The sequence below is a fragment of the Notolepis coatsorum genome (genome assembly GCF_963971535.1).
Source record: "Notolepis coatsorum genome assembly, chromosome: 7".
Lineage (NCBI taxonomy): Eukaryota > Metazoa > Chordata > Actinopteri > Aulopiformes > Paralepididae > Notolepis > Notolepis coatsorum.
In genome coordinates this window covers 13,465,759-13,484,595 of record NC_140171.1, presented here as the reverse complement: position 1 = coordinate 13,484,595, position 18,837 = coordinate 13,465,759, and the positions used below count along the sequence as shown (strand labels likewise).

The 18,837-nt window shown below is 46.3% G+C and overlaps 1 protein-coding gene across 1 annotated transcript; it reads right to left on the bottom strand.

Annotated features, from left to right (window-relative positions):
- Positions 1-10,341: 10,341 nt before the first annotated feature.
- On the bottom strand, positions 10,342-17,451 carry LOC311232630 (collagen alpha-1(XI) chain-like; the record flags this gene model as incomplete). The annotated part of the gene is made up of 5 exons (XM_084319490.1): positions 10,342-10,529; positions 11,741-11,974; positions 13,411-13,479; positions 15,931-16,043; positions 17,322-17,451. 5 exons carry the CDS (start codon positions 17,449-17,451, stop codon positions 10,383-10,385), a joined length of 693 nt encoding a protein of 230 aa, XP_084175616.1. The 3' UTR covers positions 10,342-10,382.
- Positions 17,452-18,837: the final 1,386 nt, after the last annotated feature.

The following is an 18,837-nucleotide window of genomic DNA, read 5'->3' as shown; positions in this document are numbered from 1 at the left end:
CGATAATTATTTAGGTCAGAGGGGTCTCCGCCCTTTAACAAGGGGAGAACCATGGCCGACTTCCATGAGCTAGGTAATTCACCAGCACAAAGACTGAGATTCAAAATAGAGGTTATGGGTTCTGCAATCAGACCTGCAGCAACTTTGAAGAAGAACGGCTCTATCTTGTCTGGGCCTGAAGATTTCTTTACATCTAGGCTCATTAAAGCTTTGTGAACCTGAGAAGTCAAGATGGGGGCAAAGGTGAACAGTTGATCAGGGTCAAGTGGCGGAGGACCTGGCTCTCCTTCTGCAGCGATCATCCCTGAGTTGCTAGAATCAAAGATTGAGCCAGCAGAAATAAAATGATTATTAAAGCTGTCTGCAATATCCATTTTGCCCTTGATTTCACTCTGATTTACCCTTAAGAGATCAGGAAGGCTGTTTGGAGTGATAGAACCTGAGGAGGATTTAACAAGTTTCCAAAACTTTGCAGGGTTATTCAAATTGTCATGAATTGCATTAAGATAGTAGGCACATTTAGAGTTTTTAATCAGCTTAGTGCATTTGTTTCTTAGTGTCCTATACAGATTCCAATCTAATGGAATATTCGATTTCTTTGCTTTAGCCCAGGCAGTGTCTCTCTGTCGAATGAGAGAGGACATAGAATCATTAAACCAGGGGTTATCTTTACCGCTTATCCTAGATGTCCTAAAAGGAGCATGCTTGTCACATATAGCCAAGAAGGTGGATTTAAAATAATTCCATGCTAACTCAACATCGGTCATAAGTGAAACAATGTGTAAATCACTATTAAAAACATCATGTAGAAACGCTTGCTCATCGAAATGTTTGAATCGTCTTGTATTGGGCTCAGACACCTTTACCTCTTTTAGAAAGTACTGGCGTAGTTGTAGGTATCCGAAGAAGTCGTGTTTATCCAAACCGTATGTATCTTTCAAGGTTTGAAAGCTCACAAGTTCTCCATTCTCTACCATTGTGCTGAATGAGGTAATACCTCGGAGAGCCCATTCCTTAAATGTTTGATCATACATTCTTGGTTTAAATCCTATTCCAATTGACTTTCGATTTCATTATTATCATCATCTTATCATCATCATCTACAACCATGATTGACCCTGTGTGTGTATATGTGCATGTGCGCTGAATTAATACATAACTACGTTTTGTCTGTCCGCCAGTGTCCTCTACGGGAGTTCGATATCAAAGGACGATGCAGCCTGCAGAGAGATAAACAATCTAAATAAAAAGTGGAGCGTAAAATGAAGAGGGAACAGAGGCGACAGAGGCGAACAAAACTTGAGTGATGAAAAATAGATAGAACAAGAGATGCCACAAGAAGGATAACTAGATTGTTGTATATTCTGTATATTTATATATATATATATATATATATATATATATATATATATATATAAAATATACAGAATATATATATTATTGTATAGTATTGTGACATTGATTATTTTTTATTACTTGTGTGTATGGTATCATATTGTATAGTATTGTGACATTGTTTCTTTTTAATTACTTGTGTGTATGGTATTATATTGTATATTATTGTGATATTGTGTGTCTTTTTTTAGTACTTATTTCTATTACCAGCACCTTACATTTGAGTCCCCAAGTTTGAGACAACAGGTCCCTAGTTCCTGAATTTCCCCAAGGGGATTAATAAAGGAATATCTTATCTTGTCTTGTCTAATCTCGTTGTAGTATAATGACTAGATTAGAGAGAGAGAGAGAGAGAGGGGAAGAGAGAGAGGGGGGGGGAGAGAGAGAGAGAGAGAGAGAGAGAGAGAGAGAGAGAGAGAGAGAGAGAGAGAGAGAGAGAGAGAGAGAGAGAGAGAGAGAGAGAGAGAGAGACCTGCAGACCCACCCTCTGGACGGCACAGTGGAGCAGTGGTCAGCACTGTTGCCTCACAGCCAGAAGGTCCTGGGTTCAGACCCCTCTAGGGAAGAGGGGGGGGGGGTTCCTCCGGGTACTCTGGGTACCTCCCCCGCCGACAGACAGACATGCATGCTAGTAGGTACTGTACATCATTCTGCCATTAGCCTTGACCGAGGAACTGGCGTGAGACACGGAGAATGCAGAGAACAAATTCCTGGGAACTGGGGAGACTCGTCATTACTGTGCGGTATGAGTAGACCTCGCATCGACATCGCTCGCATTCCCACGTAGCCGGCCTCACTCCGACGTCTTGTTCCACACCGTGTAGCCGGCCTCACTCCGACGTCTTGTTCCACACCGTGTAGCCGGCCTCACTCTGACGTCTTGTTCCACACTGTAGCCGGCCTCACTCCCACGTCTTGTTCCACACTGTAGCCGGCCTCACTCCCACGTCTTGTTCCACACTGTAGCCGGCCTCACTCCCACGTCTTGTTCCACACTGTAGCCGGCCTCACTCTGACGTCTTGTTCCACACTGTAGCCGGCCTCACTCCCACGTCTTGTTCCACACCGTGTAGCCGGCCTCACTCCCACGTCTTGTTCCACACTGTAGCCGGCCTCACTCCGACGTCTTGTTCCACACTGTAGCCGGCCTCACTCCCACGTCTTGTTCCACACTGTAGCCGGCCTCACTCCCACGTCTTGTTCCACACTGTAGCCGGCCTCACTCCCACGTCTTGTTCCACCGTGTAGCCGGCCTCACTCCGACGTCTTGTTCCACACTGTAGCCGGCCTCACTCCCACGTCTTGTTCCACACTGTAGCCGGCCTCACTCCCACGTCTTGTTCCACACCGTGTAGCCGGCCTCACTCCCACGTCTTGTTCCACACTGTAGCCGGCCTCACTCCGACGTCTTGTTCCACACCGTGTAGCCGGCCTCACTCCGACGTCTTGTTCCACACTGTAGCCGGCCTCACTCCCACGTCTTGTTCCACACTGTAGCCGGCCTCACTCCCACGTCTTGTTCCACACCGTATAGCCGGCCTCACTCCGACGTCTTGTTCCACACTGTAGCCGGCCTCACTCCGACGTCTTGTTCCACCGTGTAGCCGGCCTCACTCCGACGTCTTGTTCCACCGTGTAGCCGGCCTCACTCCGACGTCTTGTTCCACACTGTAGCCGGCCTCACTCCGACGTCTTGTTCCATACACTGTAGCCGGCCTCACTCCCACGTCTTGTTCCACACTGTAGCCGACCTCACTCCGACGTCTTGTTCCACACCGTGTAGCCGGCCTCACTCCCACGTCTTGTTCCACACTGTAGCCGGCCTCACTCCGACGTCTTGTTCCACACCGTGTAGCCGGCCTCACTCCCACGTCTTGTTCCACACTGTAGCCGGCCTCACTCCGACGTCTTGTTCCACACCGTGTAGCCGGCCTCACTCCCACGTCTTGTTCCATACTGTAGCCGGCCTCACTCTGACGTCTTGTTCCACACCGTGTAGCCGGCCTCACTCCCACGTCTTGTTCCACACTGTAGCCGGCCTCACTCCCACGTCTTGTTCCACACCGTGTAGCCGGCCTCACTCCCACGTCTTGTTCCACACTGTAGCCGGCCTCACTCCGACGTCTTGTTCCACACCGTGTAGCCGGCCTCACTCCGACGTCTTGTTCCACACTGTAGCCGGCCTCACTCCCACGTCTTGTTCCACACTGTAGCCGGCTTCACTCAGACGTCTTGTTCCATACTGTAGCCGGCCTCACTCCCACGTCTTGTTCCACACTGTAGCCGGCCTCACTCCCACGTCTTGTTCCACACCGTGTAGCCGGCCTCACTCCCACGTCTTGTTCCACACTGTAGCCGGCCTCACTCCCACGTCTTGTTCCACACTGTAGCCGGCCTCACTCCCACGTCTTGTTCCACACTGTAGCCGGCCTCACTCTGACGTCTTGTTCCACACTGTAGCCGGCCTCACTCCCACGTCTTGTTCCACACTGTAGCCGGCCTCACTCCCACGTCTTGTTCCACACCGTGTAGCCGGCCTCACTCCCACGTCTTGTTCCACACCGTGTAGCCTGTCTCACTCCGACGTCTTGTTCCACACCGTGTAGCCGGCCTCACTCCGACGTCTTGTTCCACACCGTGTAGCCTGTCTCACTCCGACGTCTTGTTCCACACCGTGTAGCCTGTCTCACTCCGACGTCTTGTTCCACACCGTGTAGCCGGCCTCACTCCGACGTCTTGTTCCACACTGTAGCCGGCCTCACTCTGACATCTTGTTCCACACTGTGTAGCCTGTCTCACTCCGACGTCTTGTTCCACACCGTGTAGCCGGCCTCACTCCGACGTCTTGTTCCACACTGTAGCCGGCCTCACTCCGACGTCTTGTTCCACACCGTGTAGCCGGCCTCACTCTGATGTCATGTTCCACACTGTAGCCGGCCTCACTCCCACGTCTTGTTCCACACCGTGTAGCCGGCCTCACTCCGACGTCTTGTTCCACACCGTGTAGCCGGCCTCACTCCCACGTCTTGTTCCATACTGTAGCCGGCCTCACTCCCACGTCTTGTTCCACACCGTGTAGCCGGCCTCACTCTGATGTCATGTTCCACACTGTAGCCGGCCTCACTCCGACGTCTTGTTCCACACCGTGTAGCCGGCCTCACTCCCACGTCTTGTTCCACACTGTAGCCGGCCTCACTGCGACGTCTTGTTCCACACCGTGTAGCCGGCCTCACTCCGACGTCTTGTTCCACACCGTGTAGCCGGCCTCACTCCCACGTCTTGTTCCACACTGTGTGCACTGATGACATTCATCATGAAACAGATTCAACAGTGCAGGTTGTACATAGATAATAGCTATGTGAACTATAAATGTACATAGATAATACTGTATGTATGTTAAATGTAAATGTACATAGATAATACTGTAGTTATGTTAACTATAAATATTACATAATAATAGGTATGTCAAAGAGAAATGTACATAGATAATAGGCATGTTAACTATAAATGTACATAATAATAGGTATGTTAACTATAAATGTACATAGATAATAGGTATGTTAACTAGAAATGTACATAGAGAATAGGTATGTTAAGTATAAATGTACATAGATAATAGGTATGTCAGGTATGTTAACTATAAATGTACAGATAATAGGCATGTGAACTAGAAATGTACATAGATAATAGGTATGTAAACTATAAATGTACATAGATAATCGGTATGTAAACTAGAAATGTACATAGATAATAGGTATGTAAACTAGAAATGTACATAGATAATAGGTATGTCAATTAGAAATGTACATAGATAATACTGTATGTATGTTAAATGTACATAGATAAAAGATACCTGTATGTCAATGAGAAATGTACACAGAGAATAGGTATGTTAACTATAAATGTACATAAATAATAGTTATGTTAAGTATAAATGTACATAGATAATAGGTATGTTAACTATAAATGTACATAGATAATAGTTATGTTAAGTATAAATGTACATAGATAATAGGTATGTTAACTATAAATGTACATCGATAATATAGGTTTAAATAAACGGACGCCTGAAGGTCCTGCTTGTCAACATATCCACCAGGTTTGAGCCAGATGGGATAAGGGACAGGTACACACACAGAGACGCACGTGACCGTCACACCCCCTGGCACTTTGCGCATGGGCGTAACAAAGTAAACAAGTGGCGCATGACCCCGGGAAGATTAGCAGGGGATCAAAATAAATAAACAAACAAACGCGCGTGCCTCGAAAAAACCGCCTGCGACCGCATGGGTTCTAGAATCTTATAGTAACATTTTACCTACAATCTATTATTTTTATAAAAAAAAAAATACCATGAAACTCTGGTATTGAAGATGAATTTTAGATTTTCCTATGTTGGCTTATGTTCCTTTCAGGAAAGTTTTTTGTTGATTGTTGATTTTTTTTGTTTGTTTGTTTTATCTTGCAAACTTTAACCTTTTTTGTTCTTTTCTGGATTGGTTTTTGTTGATTTTTTATTGTTGATTTATTTTTTTGTTTGTTATATTTTGAAAACTTTAACTTTTTTTAATTTCTTTTTTGAATTAGGGGTAGGTTGCTCTATAAGCCTTCGGCTTCAAACCTATCCTTTTCGTTTGTTTATTTGTGAAAATGTACGAACAATTATTTGTTTGTTTATTTATTTGTAAACATTCGAAATAAAATAATTCATTCATTCATTCAAATCCCTCTCTCGTATTAACTCCGCTCCGATATTTTATCTTGATATAATATCAGTGTAATTTAGCTTTCTGGTGAATGCCACATGCAAGCCCCTAGAGGGTTTTTAGGCAATTCTCCTACACATCCCTTGTGGATTATATTGTATTATATATGTAATTGTTTTTATATGTGTAAATAAACAAACAAACAAACAAAATATACAAACTGGAAAAAGGAAAATGATAAAATATTGAAGAATGATGGACTCGCTGACTCGCTCTCCTTGAGATTGTGGTGGTTGCTGGGTGCTATCTGGGAGATAATAGGTCTTCGGGGAGGCAGCCGTTCGTCTTCTGTGCGCCACCCGCGTCACCGTCTTTGGTGCGTTTAGGAACACGCAGGGTGAATTACTTTCACACCCACGTACACACATGTATATTTCATGGCGGTAAAACACTGGGCTAAATGACACCGGCTGAGCAACGTTCACCCCCCGTGTCCTCTCATTAAAGTTTTAAACCGTCACAATTCCTCTTGTTCAGTGTGTACACACACACACACACACACACACGTGCACACACACACAGCTATAGGCCCTGCAGAGGACACGTTAAACAATAGAGAGAGAGAGAGAGAGAGAGAGAGAGAGAGAGAGAGAGAGAGAGAGATAGAGAGAGAGAGAAGGGATATAACTACAAGAGAGATGCATGCAAAGACACAACAAGATCTGAGAAAGAAAGAGTGAGACAAGAGAGAGAGAAAGAAACAAGACAGAATGAATGAAAGAGAAATAAATAAATACAGAAGAGAGAGAGAGAGACATATGGGGGGAAAGAGAAGAGATGGGAGGGAGGGAGAGAGTAAGAAGGGACAGAAACAAGAGAGATGAGAAAGAGAGATACGAGAGTGAAGAGTAGGAAAGAAAGAGAGAGAGAGACAGACTGAGAGTGACAGGGAGAGAGAGAGGCTAATGGAAGAGGAGGGGATAGGGTCACAACCGAAGGCCATGGCTGTACGAGGAGTTATGAATGATGCATGTTCTCAATACTGAGCACAATGAATATAGAACACCTCTAGAATAACACTCTCATAGACACACAAGTACACACACACACGCACACCACCACATCATTACAACATGCAATCGAAGTGCAGAACTAAAATGTGTGAATCAACATTCTGCTTGGAAATCACTTCACACACGAGTAGAATATGTAGAAAGACTGAGAGAAGGGCCGACAGAAAGAAAAAAAGAAATATAAAAAATCTGAGTGTGGGGAGAGCTATTGAAGTAGAGCTGGGGGGAGAGAAACAGGTAGAGACAGCAAGGGGATGAGTGAAACAGAGATGGAGAGAAAGAGAAACAGAGGGAGAGGCAGACAGAGAGGGTGAGAGAGAGAGAGGTGGATCAAGAAACAGAGGCACAACGATAGGATGAGTGAAACACAGAGAGGCAGAAAGTGGATGAGAGAGAAACAGAGAGGCAGAAAGCGGATGAGAGTGAAACAGAGAGGCAGAAAGCGGATGAGTGAAACAGAGGCAGAAAGAGAGGATAGAGTGAAACAGAGAGGCAGACAGAGATGATGAGAGTGAAACAGAGGCAGAAAGAGAGGATAGAGTGAAACAGAGGAAGAAAGAGGATGAGAGTGAAACAGAGGCAGAAGGAGGGGATGAGAGTGAAACAGAGGCAGAAAGAGAGGATAGAGTGAAACAGAGGCAGAAAGAGGATGAGAGTGAAACAGAGGCAGAAAGAGAGGATAGAGTGAAACAGAGAGGCAGAAAGAGGATGAGAGTGAAACAGAGGCAGAAGGAGGGGATGAGAGTGAAACAGAGGCAGAAAGAGGGGATGAGAGTGAAACAGAGATGCAGAAAGAGGGGATGAGAGTGAAACAGAGAGACAGAAAGAGGGTGAGAGTGAAACAGAGCCAGAGAGAGGGTGAGAGTGAAACAGAGACAGAAAGAGAGGGTGAGAGTGACAGAGAGAAACCGACAGAAAGAGAGGGTGAGAGAGTGAAACAGACAGAAAGAGAGGGTGAGAGTGAAACAGACAGAAAGAGAGGGTGAGAGAGTGAAACAGACAGAAAGAGAGGGTGAGAGTGAAACAGAGCCAGAAAGAGAGGGTGAGAGTGACAGAGAGAAACAGACAGAAAGAGAGGGTGAGAGAGAGAAACAGACAGAAAGAGAGGGTGAGAGCGTGAAACAGACAGAAAGAGAGGGTGAGAGTGAAACAGAGACAGAAAGAGAGGGTGAGAGTGAAACACAGAGTGAAACAGAGAGAAAGAGGGTGAGAGAGTGAAACAGAGAGATGAGAGGAATCTTCGAAAAACACATCATCTCAACATCACATATTCCCTCTTATAAGCTCTATAAAAAGAGAGCGAGATGGAGTTAGACAGTGATACGTGTAAAGAGAGAAACAGAGTATACTCCTTCTTTCCTTGTGTGTCTCTCTCCGTCCTCGACGCGACGGGGCTGAAGACGACGTGCGCAGCTTAAATTAATTGTACGTGAATGTACTTTTATTAAAACATGTTACTCGTTCATTGTCTCCCTTACAAACATGAGTAGAATGACGTTGAGGCGACCGTACATCCTGTACCAGAGTTCAGTTCGTTATGTTTACAAAATAGAAAAACATTTCTTTTTTTCTTTTCATATATTTTTTTGTCAAAACATGGAATTTCATCATCACACACACAAAGAAAACACACCTGTACTGCCCCCCAGTTCCCATTTACAATGACATGTACTCCGTAAAGGGGTTACATTATAGCACCGTGACGAGTTACACTCAAATATACATCACAGAAGAATTATAACAACATTATTAATAATAACAATCGGACAAACAAACAAACAATTCAAGACAACAAAATGAGGTTTGACGACTTGAGTACAGCATGGTGTGTGAATGTAGCTGAAATGCCCCCCCCCCCATGCTCTACTTGGGGAAACCGTTTATCGCAATATCTTTATTTCCGTCTCTATTGTAGGTTAGGGTGGGGCGCGAGGTCTCCACTGAGGTCAAGGTTAAGGTTAGGTTTATAAACGTATTGATGAGAGATCCGGCGTTGCTGATTGGCCAACTCCACCAACTAGGGCGTGTGGGGGGGGGGGGGGTACGGTAGTGTGATGTTTTGTTTTCCCACTTGAGGGTATATTTCAAAGGCTCCTATGTGCACGAGGGAGTGAGTATATGTGTCTATAGTGAAGTAAGTGAATACCTGTGTGTATGGTGTGTGTGTGTGTGTGTGTGTGTGTATATTATGGCTGCTCGATTATGTCAAAAATCATAATCACAATTCATTTTGATTGATATTTAAATCACGATTATTCATCACAATTACTCATTGATTTGAGAACATCGTATGACGACGACTGAATTCGTTTTACCTTTCTTCTCGACCAAAGGCTGCCTTTCTGTCATCTTTACAAGTGGATTCAAAATAAAATAAACTGTGTTGTCAAAGCACTCTGGGCTGCTTTCTATTGCATGAAGGGTGGTTTATAAATAAAGTTTATTATTATTTTATTATTATCTTCTACAAGTTACCAAAGACGTTTCAAAATAATTAGAGAAACGTGCCGTGGCGATGTGAAGGAAGGGTGTGCTGCATTTACAACATGAAATAAAGTGAGAGCAACGCGGCATGCGGCGCAATAACCGTTTTATCTCGACTATGTTGTTTTCGTGATCGCATGGAAGCCAGAAACTGGATTAACCGCCCCCCCCCCCCCCCCCCCCCCCCCAGCCCTCGTGTGTACTGTATGAATGAACTGACGGATGGGATCTGTGAAAGAACTGCCCCACTCGCTCAAAAGAGGAATAATAGAAACATAACATATCGGAAATGACAGACTGTGACATCACAAACGGCACCTGTTTTTTTTTTGTACAAATGGCAGATCTAGACACAATCTGTGAGCACCGTGTGAGCTGTACAAGATAAACGTGGGGATTAAGGAGACTGGGATGAATGACATGAAAGAATGAAAAACATACAATGAATGAATGAGTGAATGAATAATGAACACTGTTCAAGTTAACCCTGTTATATAAATATGTGGTATTAGGTAAGTCTTGGGTGTATTTTTCTCCCTGCATGTAAAAAGTGTCCTTGGTTCTCTCTCTCTCTCCTCTTAATTTACTCCACTCCCTCCCCTTCGCTCCCTCCCCTTGGCTCCCTCCCCTCTGCTCCCTCCCCTCCACTCCCTCCCCTCCCCTCCGCTCCCTCCCCTCCGCTCCTCGTAGCAGTGCTCCTGTCCCGGGGCGCTCTCCGATGCGGCTAGCCGTTGAAGCAGACGGGGCCGACTTGGAAGCCAAACTTCTGGTCCCTGTTCCCAAAGTCGGACACGGCCACGTCGACGATGGGGAGCGCCTCGGACTGCGGCGCGTCGAACTCCAGAACCGTCCGCTCCTGACCCGACCGGGACTACAGCAGGGAGAGACGGGGACAAGGTATGAGTGTGTGTTTATACGTCTGTATGCAGATGATACTGTTGTGTATTGTATCTCATCCTGTGTCCATACGCTTGCAGTAGCTCTATCTATTACTCAATTTCACAATTTTCTTCACTACATGTATTTATTGCTCCATCTCCACCCACTACAAACATGGGAACTCTCTAACCCCTGTCCCACCCCCCCCCCCCCCCATCTCTCTGAGTGCTTGTCTCGTAGTGCTGACCAAGGTGGTGGATGTCTCAGGGTCTTGGCCAAGATTGCAGTGACTGTTCTACGTGCACCACAGAGGCCATGGATCAGCTTCTTACTGTCTTCTGTCCGTGGTCTGTCAACGTGGTTTAGACGTGGAGTTCATTGCTGGGTTAAGTACTTCTATTCTATTCACATAATATGCTTACTACATATATTTATTCTATTCACATATATGCTTACCACTTGTATCTATTGCTATGTCCGCCCATCACAATCACGCAAACTGTCTAACGCCTGTCCCGTCTCCCTGTCTCCCTGTGAGTGGCTGTCTCGTGGTGATGATCGGAGTGTTGGACGTCCCGTAATGATGACCGGGAGGATGCGACCCTCTCTGCGCCGCCCCTTTGCCTCAAATAGATCCGCTATCAGCTCTATCTTTAATCTTTCAAAAATGTTCAGTTGCTATCGCATGCACTTATCTGTGTTTCACTACACATATGAGTGCATGCTTACCAATTTTTTGCCTGTTTTACTGCAACACTACTATCACCGACATCTAAGAAGGGAGATCCCTCCTTGAATGGCCCTTCTAAGGTTTCTCTCCTCGACATTGCCTGTGGTGCATTTTTTCCTATTGCTAGATTTTAGTGAGTTTTTCGTTACATCCGCGTGGGGTATGTCTGGGAGTGTTGCATTTATTTTAAAAAATTTGGACTTTATGGTGTTTTTGTTTTGTTCTTGACTCAGCCCTAGTGTGTGTGTGTGTGTGTGTGTGTGTGTGTGTGTGTGTGTGTGTGTGTGTGTGTGTGTGTGTGTGTGTGTGTGTGTGTGTGTGTGTTTATATGTAAATGGTACGTTTATAAACGGTTCAGGTGATTAAACCCGGATATAAAAATATATAAACGAGTACTGTAAATGAACAGTAAATGTAGTAAATCAACAATGACCCCGACCCTCAAACCCCGTTTGTGCCGCGGGTAGACGCACCTGACACCCGTCGTACTGCGTTCCGATGTAGTGGGAGTTCTCGTGCGTCAGCACCTCCCCGTTGCTGCCTCTGAAGCGCAGTGCGTGTTCGTGGCCGTAGGTGGCGGTGTTGAGCCAGCCGGCGGAGTTCAGACAGTGGTAGGTGAAGTGCTGCCGGGCTGTGGCGCTCAGCAGCTTCAGGAAGGTCATCTGGACCACGTGGATGGACACGCCGTCAGACCCGGAGTAGGAGAACTGGAGGACGACCACACACACAGGAGTCATACATATATATTAAGGCTGTCAATCGATACAAATATGTTATCTGATTAATCGCATGATTGTCCACCGTTAACTCGTGATTAATCGCAAATGAATCGCATATTTTGTATCTGTTCTAACAGATTTAACACCAAAGGATGCCCTCATGCATTGTAAATTTGCATCAAATAAACCATTTTGAAAAAAGTTCTAAAGATTTAGTCAGAAACCAACATAGTATCAACGAGAGTCTCAATAATAGTGAAGTCTAGTAAAAAGAAATGTAAATAAAAAAAAATGAAATATTTTATTTTAATATTTTTTTTAAACGTTAATCTTTCGCTAAAGAAATGAGTGGCGTTAAAAGAATTGTGCGATAACGCGTTAATACCGTGTTAACTTTGACAGCCTTACTATATATATATATATAGAGAGAGATATATACTGTATATACAGGCAGGAACACGTACACAATCACTGTACATACTGTATACATACATGGTAGACACGTATACAAACACCTGAACACAACCACAGACACGTGTGCAGACGCACGCACTCGCACGGACATGCAGACATTCTCACACACACACACACACACACACACACACACACACACACACACACACACACACACACACACACACACACACACACACACACACACACACACACACACACACACACACACACACACACACACACAGTGTGTCTCTCTCTCTCTATAATATACACACACACACACACACACATAGTGTGTCTCTCTCTCTCTCTCTCTCTCTCTCTCTCTCTCTCTCTCTCTCTCTCTCTCTATATATATATATATATATATATATATATATATATATATAACTCACAGGTAAGTACGTAGTACACTACACACACACACACACACAGCGTCTCTCTCTCTCTCTCTCTCTCTCTCTCTCTCTCTCTCTCTCTCTCTATATATATATATATACTTACAGGTAAGTACGTAGTACACTACACACACAAACACACACACATGCACAGGTCACACACAAGCAGGTACTCAGGATTCAATCAATGGATTACATACTTAGAAAGTAACCTCAGCTCCCAGCTTTACACACACACAAACATGTACACACAAACATTTAAACGCACACACGCACACATTTACATTTACATTTAGTCATTTAGCTGGCGCTTTTATCCAAAGCGACTTACACATTCTGTACGACAAGTAGTAGTAGTAGTAGTAGTTAGTAAGTAGGTTAGTTTATTAAGACAAGTGCATGACAGTAAGGTTAGTTAGGGTTAGGGTTAGAAGGAGGTTCGATTTTTTTATTATTATTATTTTTTATTATTTCAGATAGTGGTTGAAGAAGTGCGTCTTTAGTCGACGGCGAAAGATTGGACAAACACACACACACACACACACACATACACACACACAAACACGCTACCTGCTTTCCTTTCCTGAAGCTGCTGTACCAGCCGCCAGCCTTCTCTCCTTTCCAGGACCCCAGCTTCACCTGAAGACAACCAGACCACAGACACATTCACCACAGACACATTCACCACAGACACATTCACCACAGACACATTCACCACAGACACGTTCACCACAGACACATTCACCACAGACACATTCACCACAGACACGTTCACCACAGACACATTCACCACAGACACATTCACCACAGACACATTCACCACAGACACGTTCACCACAGACACATTCACCACAGACACATTCACCACAGTCACATTCACCACAGACACATTCACCACAGACACATTCACCACAGTCACATTCACCACAGAGGAACATCATTTACAGCCCACATCTTTATTGTGATGTACATTTTTAATTTATACCAGCAGCAATGTATCCTCTACATTTAACCATCCTATTTATTTTATTTAACCTTTATTTTTACCAGGTAGTCACTTGAGATCAAAGATCTCTTTTTCGAGCAAGACCTGGCCAAAATGGCAGCAAAACAAAAACAAACATACACAAATACACAAAACACAGACAGAGACATAAAAGGCAAAGTGGTGCAAGGGGGTACATTTGAGCTGCAGCAAACTAGATTGAATGGGATTGGGGGAGATTGGAGGGTAGGGTAAAAAGGTAGAAAGAGGATGGAAGGTGAGGCTTTGCAGGAGGTTGCTGGGGAGAGAAGGTCAAGTTAAAAATATAAAATATAACACCACACCACTAGTTAGTCGCAGTGGACCACAGTCGAGCGCCTGGGGACCAGGTCTAATGAGTCTGGGTCAAGGTACCAGCTCCAGTTCTAATGAGTCTGGGTCAAGGGGCCAGCAAGTGTTTTTACTTGAGTACATATTTGAGGTACTTGTGTCATTTTATCATTTCCATTCTTAAGGAACTTCATACGTTTACTCCGCTACATTTAAAAATATCCTACTCTCCACTGTTATATTTATCAAACTGCAGATACAAAATGCCTAATTAACAGAAGAATGTTGCATAGAAAATATAATCAGCTCATTAAAAACAAGAAGCACGTTTTGACTTTGAGCCAGACATTCTTTAGAGGGAGCAGTGAAAACAAGAATTAACAACTTTAGCATAATCAATAGAGGTCAAAGGGCGGAATGCCTCCTGGCACTAAAATACAAACTGCTACTTTCTATTTGAATACTTAGGTCTCAGCTTTGCAACCATACTCCCTCTTTTTTTTATTTTTTTATTGATCTTTTTCCCCCTCCTTTTTCCTCCGATTTTCTCCCATCCCAATGTTAGTCGTTATGCCAATTCCCAATCCCCTTCCTGGTCGCTGCGCACTTACCCCCCACAGACGGTCTGGGAGAGTGGAGGCTATCACGTGCTTCCTCCGACACACGTCCAGCCAATCAACCGCTTCTTTTCACCTGGTAGCGCGGATTCTCACTGAGAGGGCGTAGCGTGTGGAAGGATCACACTATCCCACTTAGATCCTATCCGCGCTTAGCAGGCGCCCCGACCGAACTGTAGGAGTCGCTGTTTACAACGACCCGGACCCACCCTGCCAGCTTTTCCCACCCTCTAATACAGCCAATTGTATTAGTGTGAACGGCCAGCCAAGCTGGTGACAACCCCGGAGCTGTGAGCTGGATTCGAACAGGCGAATCCAGCCGCTCCGGGGTTGGTGACGAACGCAATCTCCGTTACGCCACCTGACCGCACCCCCGGACGTCCCTCTTAATCATAGCGCGAGTTCAGAGAAAGACCCACAAAACTGACCCCTGTACCCACCAGCGTACTGTAACCTGTGTACTTGTACTAACTGACCCCCTGTACCCACCAGTGTAATGCACTGTAACCTGTGTACTTGTACTAACTGACCCCCTGTACCCACCAGTGTAATGCACTGTAACCTGTGTACTTGTACTAACTGACCCCCTGTACCCACCAGTGTAATGCACTGTAACCTGTGTACTTGTACTAACTGACCCCCTGTACCCACCAGTGTAATGCACTGTAACGTGTAACCTGTGTACTTGTACTAACTGACCCCCTGTACCCACCAGTGTAATGCACTGTAACCTGTGTACTTGTACTAACTGACCCCCTGTACCCACCAGTGTAATGCACTGTAACATGTGTACTTGTACTAACTGACCCCCTGTACCCACCAGTGTAATGCACTGTAACCTGTGTACTTGTACTAACTGACCCCCTGTACCCACCAGTGTACTGCACTGTAAGCTGTGTACTTGTACTAACTGACCCCTGTACCCGCCAGCGTACTGTAACCTGTGTACTTGTACTGACTGACCCCCTGTACCCACCAGCGCACTGTAACCTGTGTACTTGTACTGACTGACCCCTGTACCCACCAGCATACTGTAACCTGTGTACTTGTTGTACTAACTGACCCCTGTACCCGCCAGCGTACTGTAACCTGTGTACTTGTTGTACTAACTGACTCCTGTACCCGCCAGCGTACTGTAACCTGTGTACTTGTACTGACCGACTGGAACTTCTTGTCGGGGTGAAGACAGGTCTCTCCCTGGGCGGTGAAGTTACAGAAGACCTGGAAGGAGTCTCTGTGGCAGCCCTGGTTTGGGTCTATCCAGTATTCACCTGGAGAGAGAGACACACGGAGAGAGACGACTGGTCAGATAGAGAGAGAGGTAGTCAGTCAGATAAACAGAACAGAGACAGATGGATGGACAGATAGGTAGACAGTTCAGACAGACAGGTGGAGAGTCAGTCGGTCAGTCAGTCGGTCAGTCAGTCAGTCAGTCAGTCAGTCAGTCAGTCAGTCAGTCAGTCAGTCAGTCAGTCAGTCAGTCAGTCAGTCAGTCAGTCAGTCAGTCAGTCACTCAGACAGTCAGGTGGAGAGTCAGTCAGTCAGTCAGTCAGTCAGTCAGTCAGTCAGTCAGTCAGTCAGTCAGTCAGTCAGTCAGTCAGTCAGTCACTCAGTCAGTCACTCAGTCAGTCACTCAGTCAGTCACTCAGACAGCCAGCTAGCCAGTCATTTAGTCATCCTGCCAGCAAGCCAAAAGCCAGTCAACCAGCCAGTCAAGAGCTAGCCACTCAGTAAAGCAGACAGCCATGCAGGCAGACAGCCAGACAGCCAGACAGCCAGGCAGTGAGCAGTACAGTCAGGCAGCCATTAAGCCAGGTAGCCAGGTAGTGAGCAGTACAGTCAGGCAGCCATGCAGGCAGACAGCCAGACAGCCAGGCAGTGAGCAGTAGCGTCAGGCAGCCATGCAGCCAGGTAGTGAGCAGTACAGTCAGGCAGCCATGCAGCCAGACAGCCAGGTAGTGAGCAGTACAGTCAGGCAGCCATGCAGGCAGACAGCCAGACAGCCAGGCAGTGAGCAGTAGCGTCAGGCAGCCATGCAGCCAGGTAGTGAGCAGTACAGTCAGGCAGCCATGCAGCCAGACAGCCAGACAGCCAGGTAGTGAGCAGTACAGTCAGGCAGCCATGCAGCCAGACAGCCAGGTAGTGAGCAGTACAGTCAGGCAGCCATGCAGCCAGACAGCCAGGTAGTGAGCAGTACAGTCAGGCAGTCATGCAGCCAGACAGCCAGGCAGTGAGCAGTACAGTCAGGCAGCCATGCAGCCAGACAGCCAGGCAGTGAGCAGTAGCGTCAGGCAGCCATGCAGCCAGACAGCCAGGCAGTGAGCAGTACAGTCAGGCAGCCATGCAGCCAGACAGCCAGGCAGTGAGCAGTACAGTCAGGCAGCCATGCAGCCAGACAGCCAGGCAGTGAGCAGTACAGTCAGGCAGCCATGCAGCCAGACAGCCAGGCAGTGAGCAGTACAGTCAGGCAGCCATGCAGCCAGACAGCCAGGCAGTGAGCAGTACAGTCAGGCAGCCATGCAGCCAAACAGCCAGGCAGTGAGCAGTACCGTCGGGGACTCCGGGTGCAGCAGGAACAGCTCCTTGCAGGTGCGCGCTGGGCTGAGGAAGGTCCCCAGGGGTTCCGGAGCCCGTCCACCTCGGTCTCATGGAAGACAGAGACGCAAACACCTCCTCCATCCCTGGCCCTCCTTCAACTCTGCCTCCTGCCCAGCCTGGTCTCCCTGAACCCCCTCTCCTCCTCCTCCTGTCCTCCTCCGTCTCCTCCGCCTCCTCCTCCAGAGCAGCTCCGTCCACAGACTCATGGTTTCTCCTCCGCCTTCCTTGTAACGGAGAGAGCCCCCACCCACTGCTGACCGACCTGGAGGAGGAGAGGAAGGAGAGAGCAGAAGAGAGGAGAGAAGGAGAGGAGAGGGAGGAGAGAGAGGAGAGAGGAGAGAGAGAGAGAGAGAGAGAGGAGAGAGAGAGAGAGAGAGAGAGAGAGGAGGGGAGGGAGAGGGAGAGGAGAGGTGAGGAGAGGAGAGGAGAGGTGAGGAGAGGAGAGGAGAGAGAGGAGAGGAGAGAAGAGAGGAGAGGTGAGGAGAGGAGAGGAGAGGAGAGGAGAGGTGAGGAGGGGTGAGGAGAGGTGAGGAGGGGTGAGGAGAGGTGAGGAGAGGAGAGGAGAGGAGAGGAGAGGAGAGAGGATAGTAGATAAGAGAGAGGGTGAGAGAAAGAGAGAGAGGAAGAGAAGAGAGGAGGAGAGGACGATGAGAGATAGAAGAGAGGAGAAGAGGAGAGAATAGAAGAGGAGATGAGATGAGAGAATAAAAGAGAAGAGAATAGAGGAGGAGAAGAATAGGATGTATACAGTAGTAATGTAAGAGAAGAGGAGGATAGTAATAAGGTAGTAATGTAAGAGAAGAGAAGAGGAGGATAGTAATGAGGTAGTAATGTAAGAGAAGGAGGATAATAAGGTAGTAATGTAAGAAGAGGAGGATAATAAGGTAGTAATGTAAGAAGAGGAGGATAATAAGTAGTATGTAAGAAGAGAGGATAGTAATAAGGTAGTAATGTAAGAGAAGAGGAGGATAATAAGGTAGTAATGTAAGAAGAGGAGGATAATAAGGTAGTAATGTAAGAAGAGGAGGATAATAAGGTAGTAATGTAAGAAGAGGAGGATAATAAGGTAGTAATGTAAGAAGAGGATAGTAAGGTAGTAATGTAAGAAGAGGAGGATAGTAATAAGGTAGTAATGTAAGAGAAGAGAGGATAGTAATAAGGTAGTAATGTAAGAGAAGAGGAGGATAGTAATAGGTAGTAAGTAAGAAGAGATATTAATAAGGTAGTAATGTACAGGTAGGTGGTGTTTAGGAGGACAACTTACAGAGTCCAGGAGGGCCAGCAGCTCCAGTGTCTCCTCTGGGACCGATGTGACCCTGCACACACACACACACACACACACACACACACACACACACACACACACACACACACACACACACACACACACACACACACACACACCACACACACACACACACACACACACACACACACACACACACACACACACACACACCACACACA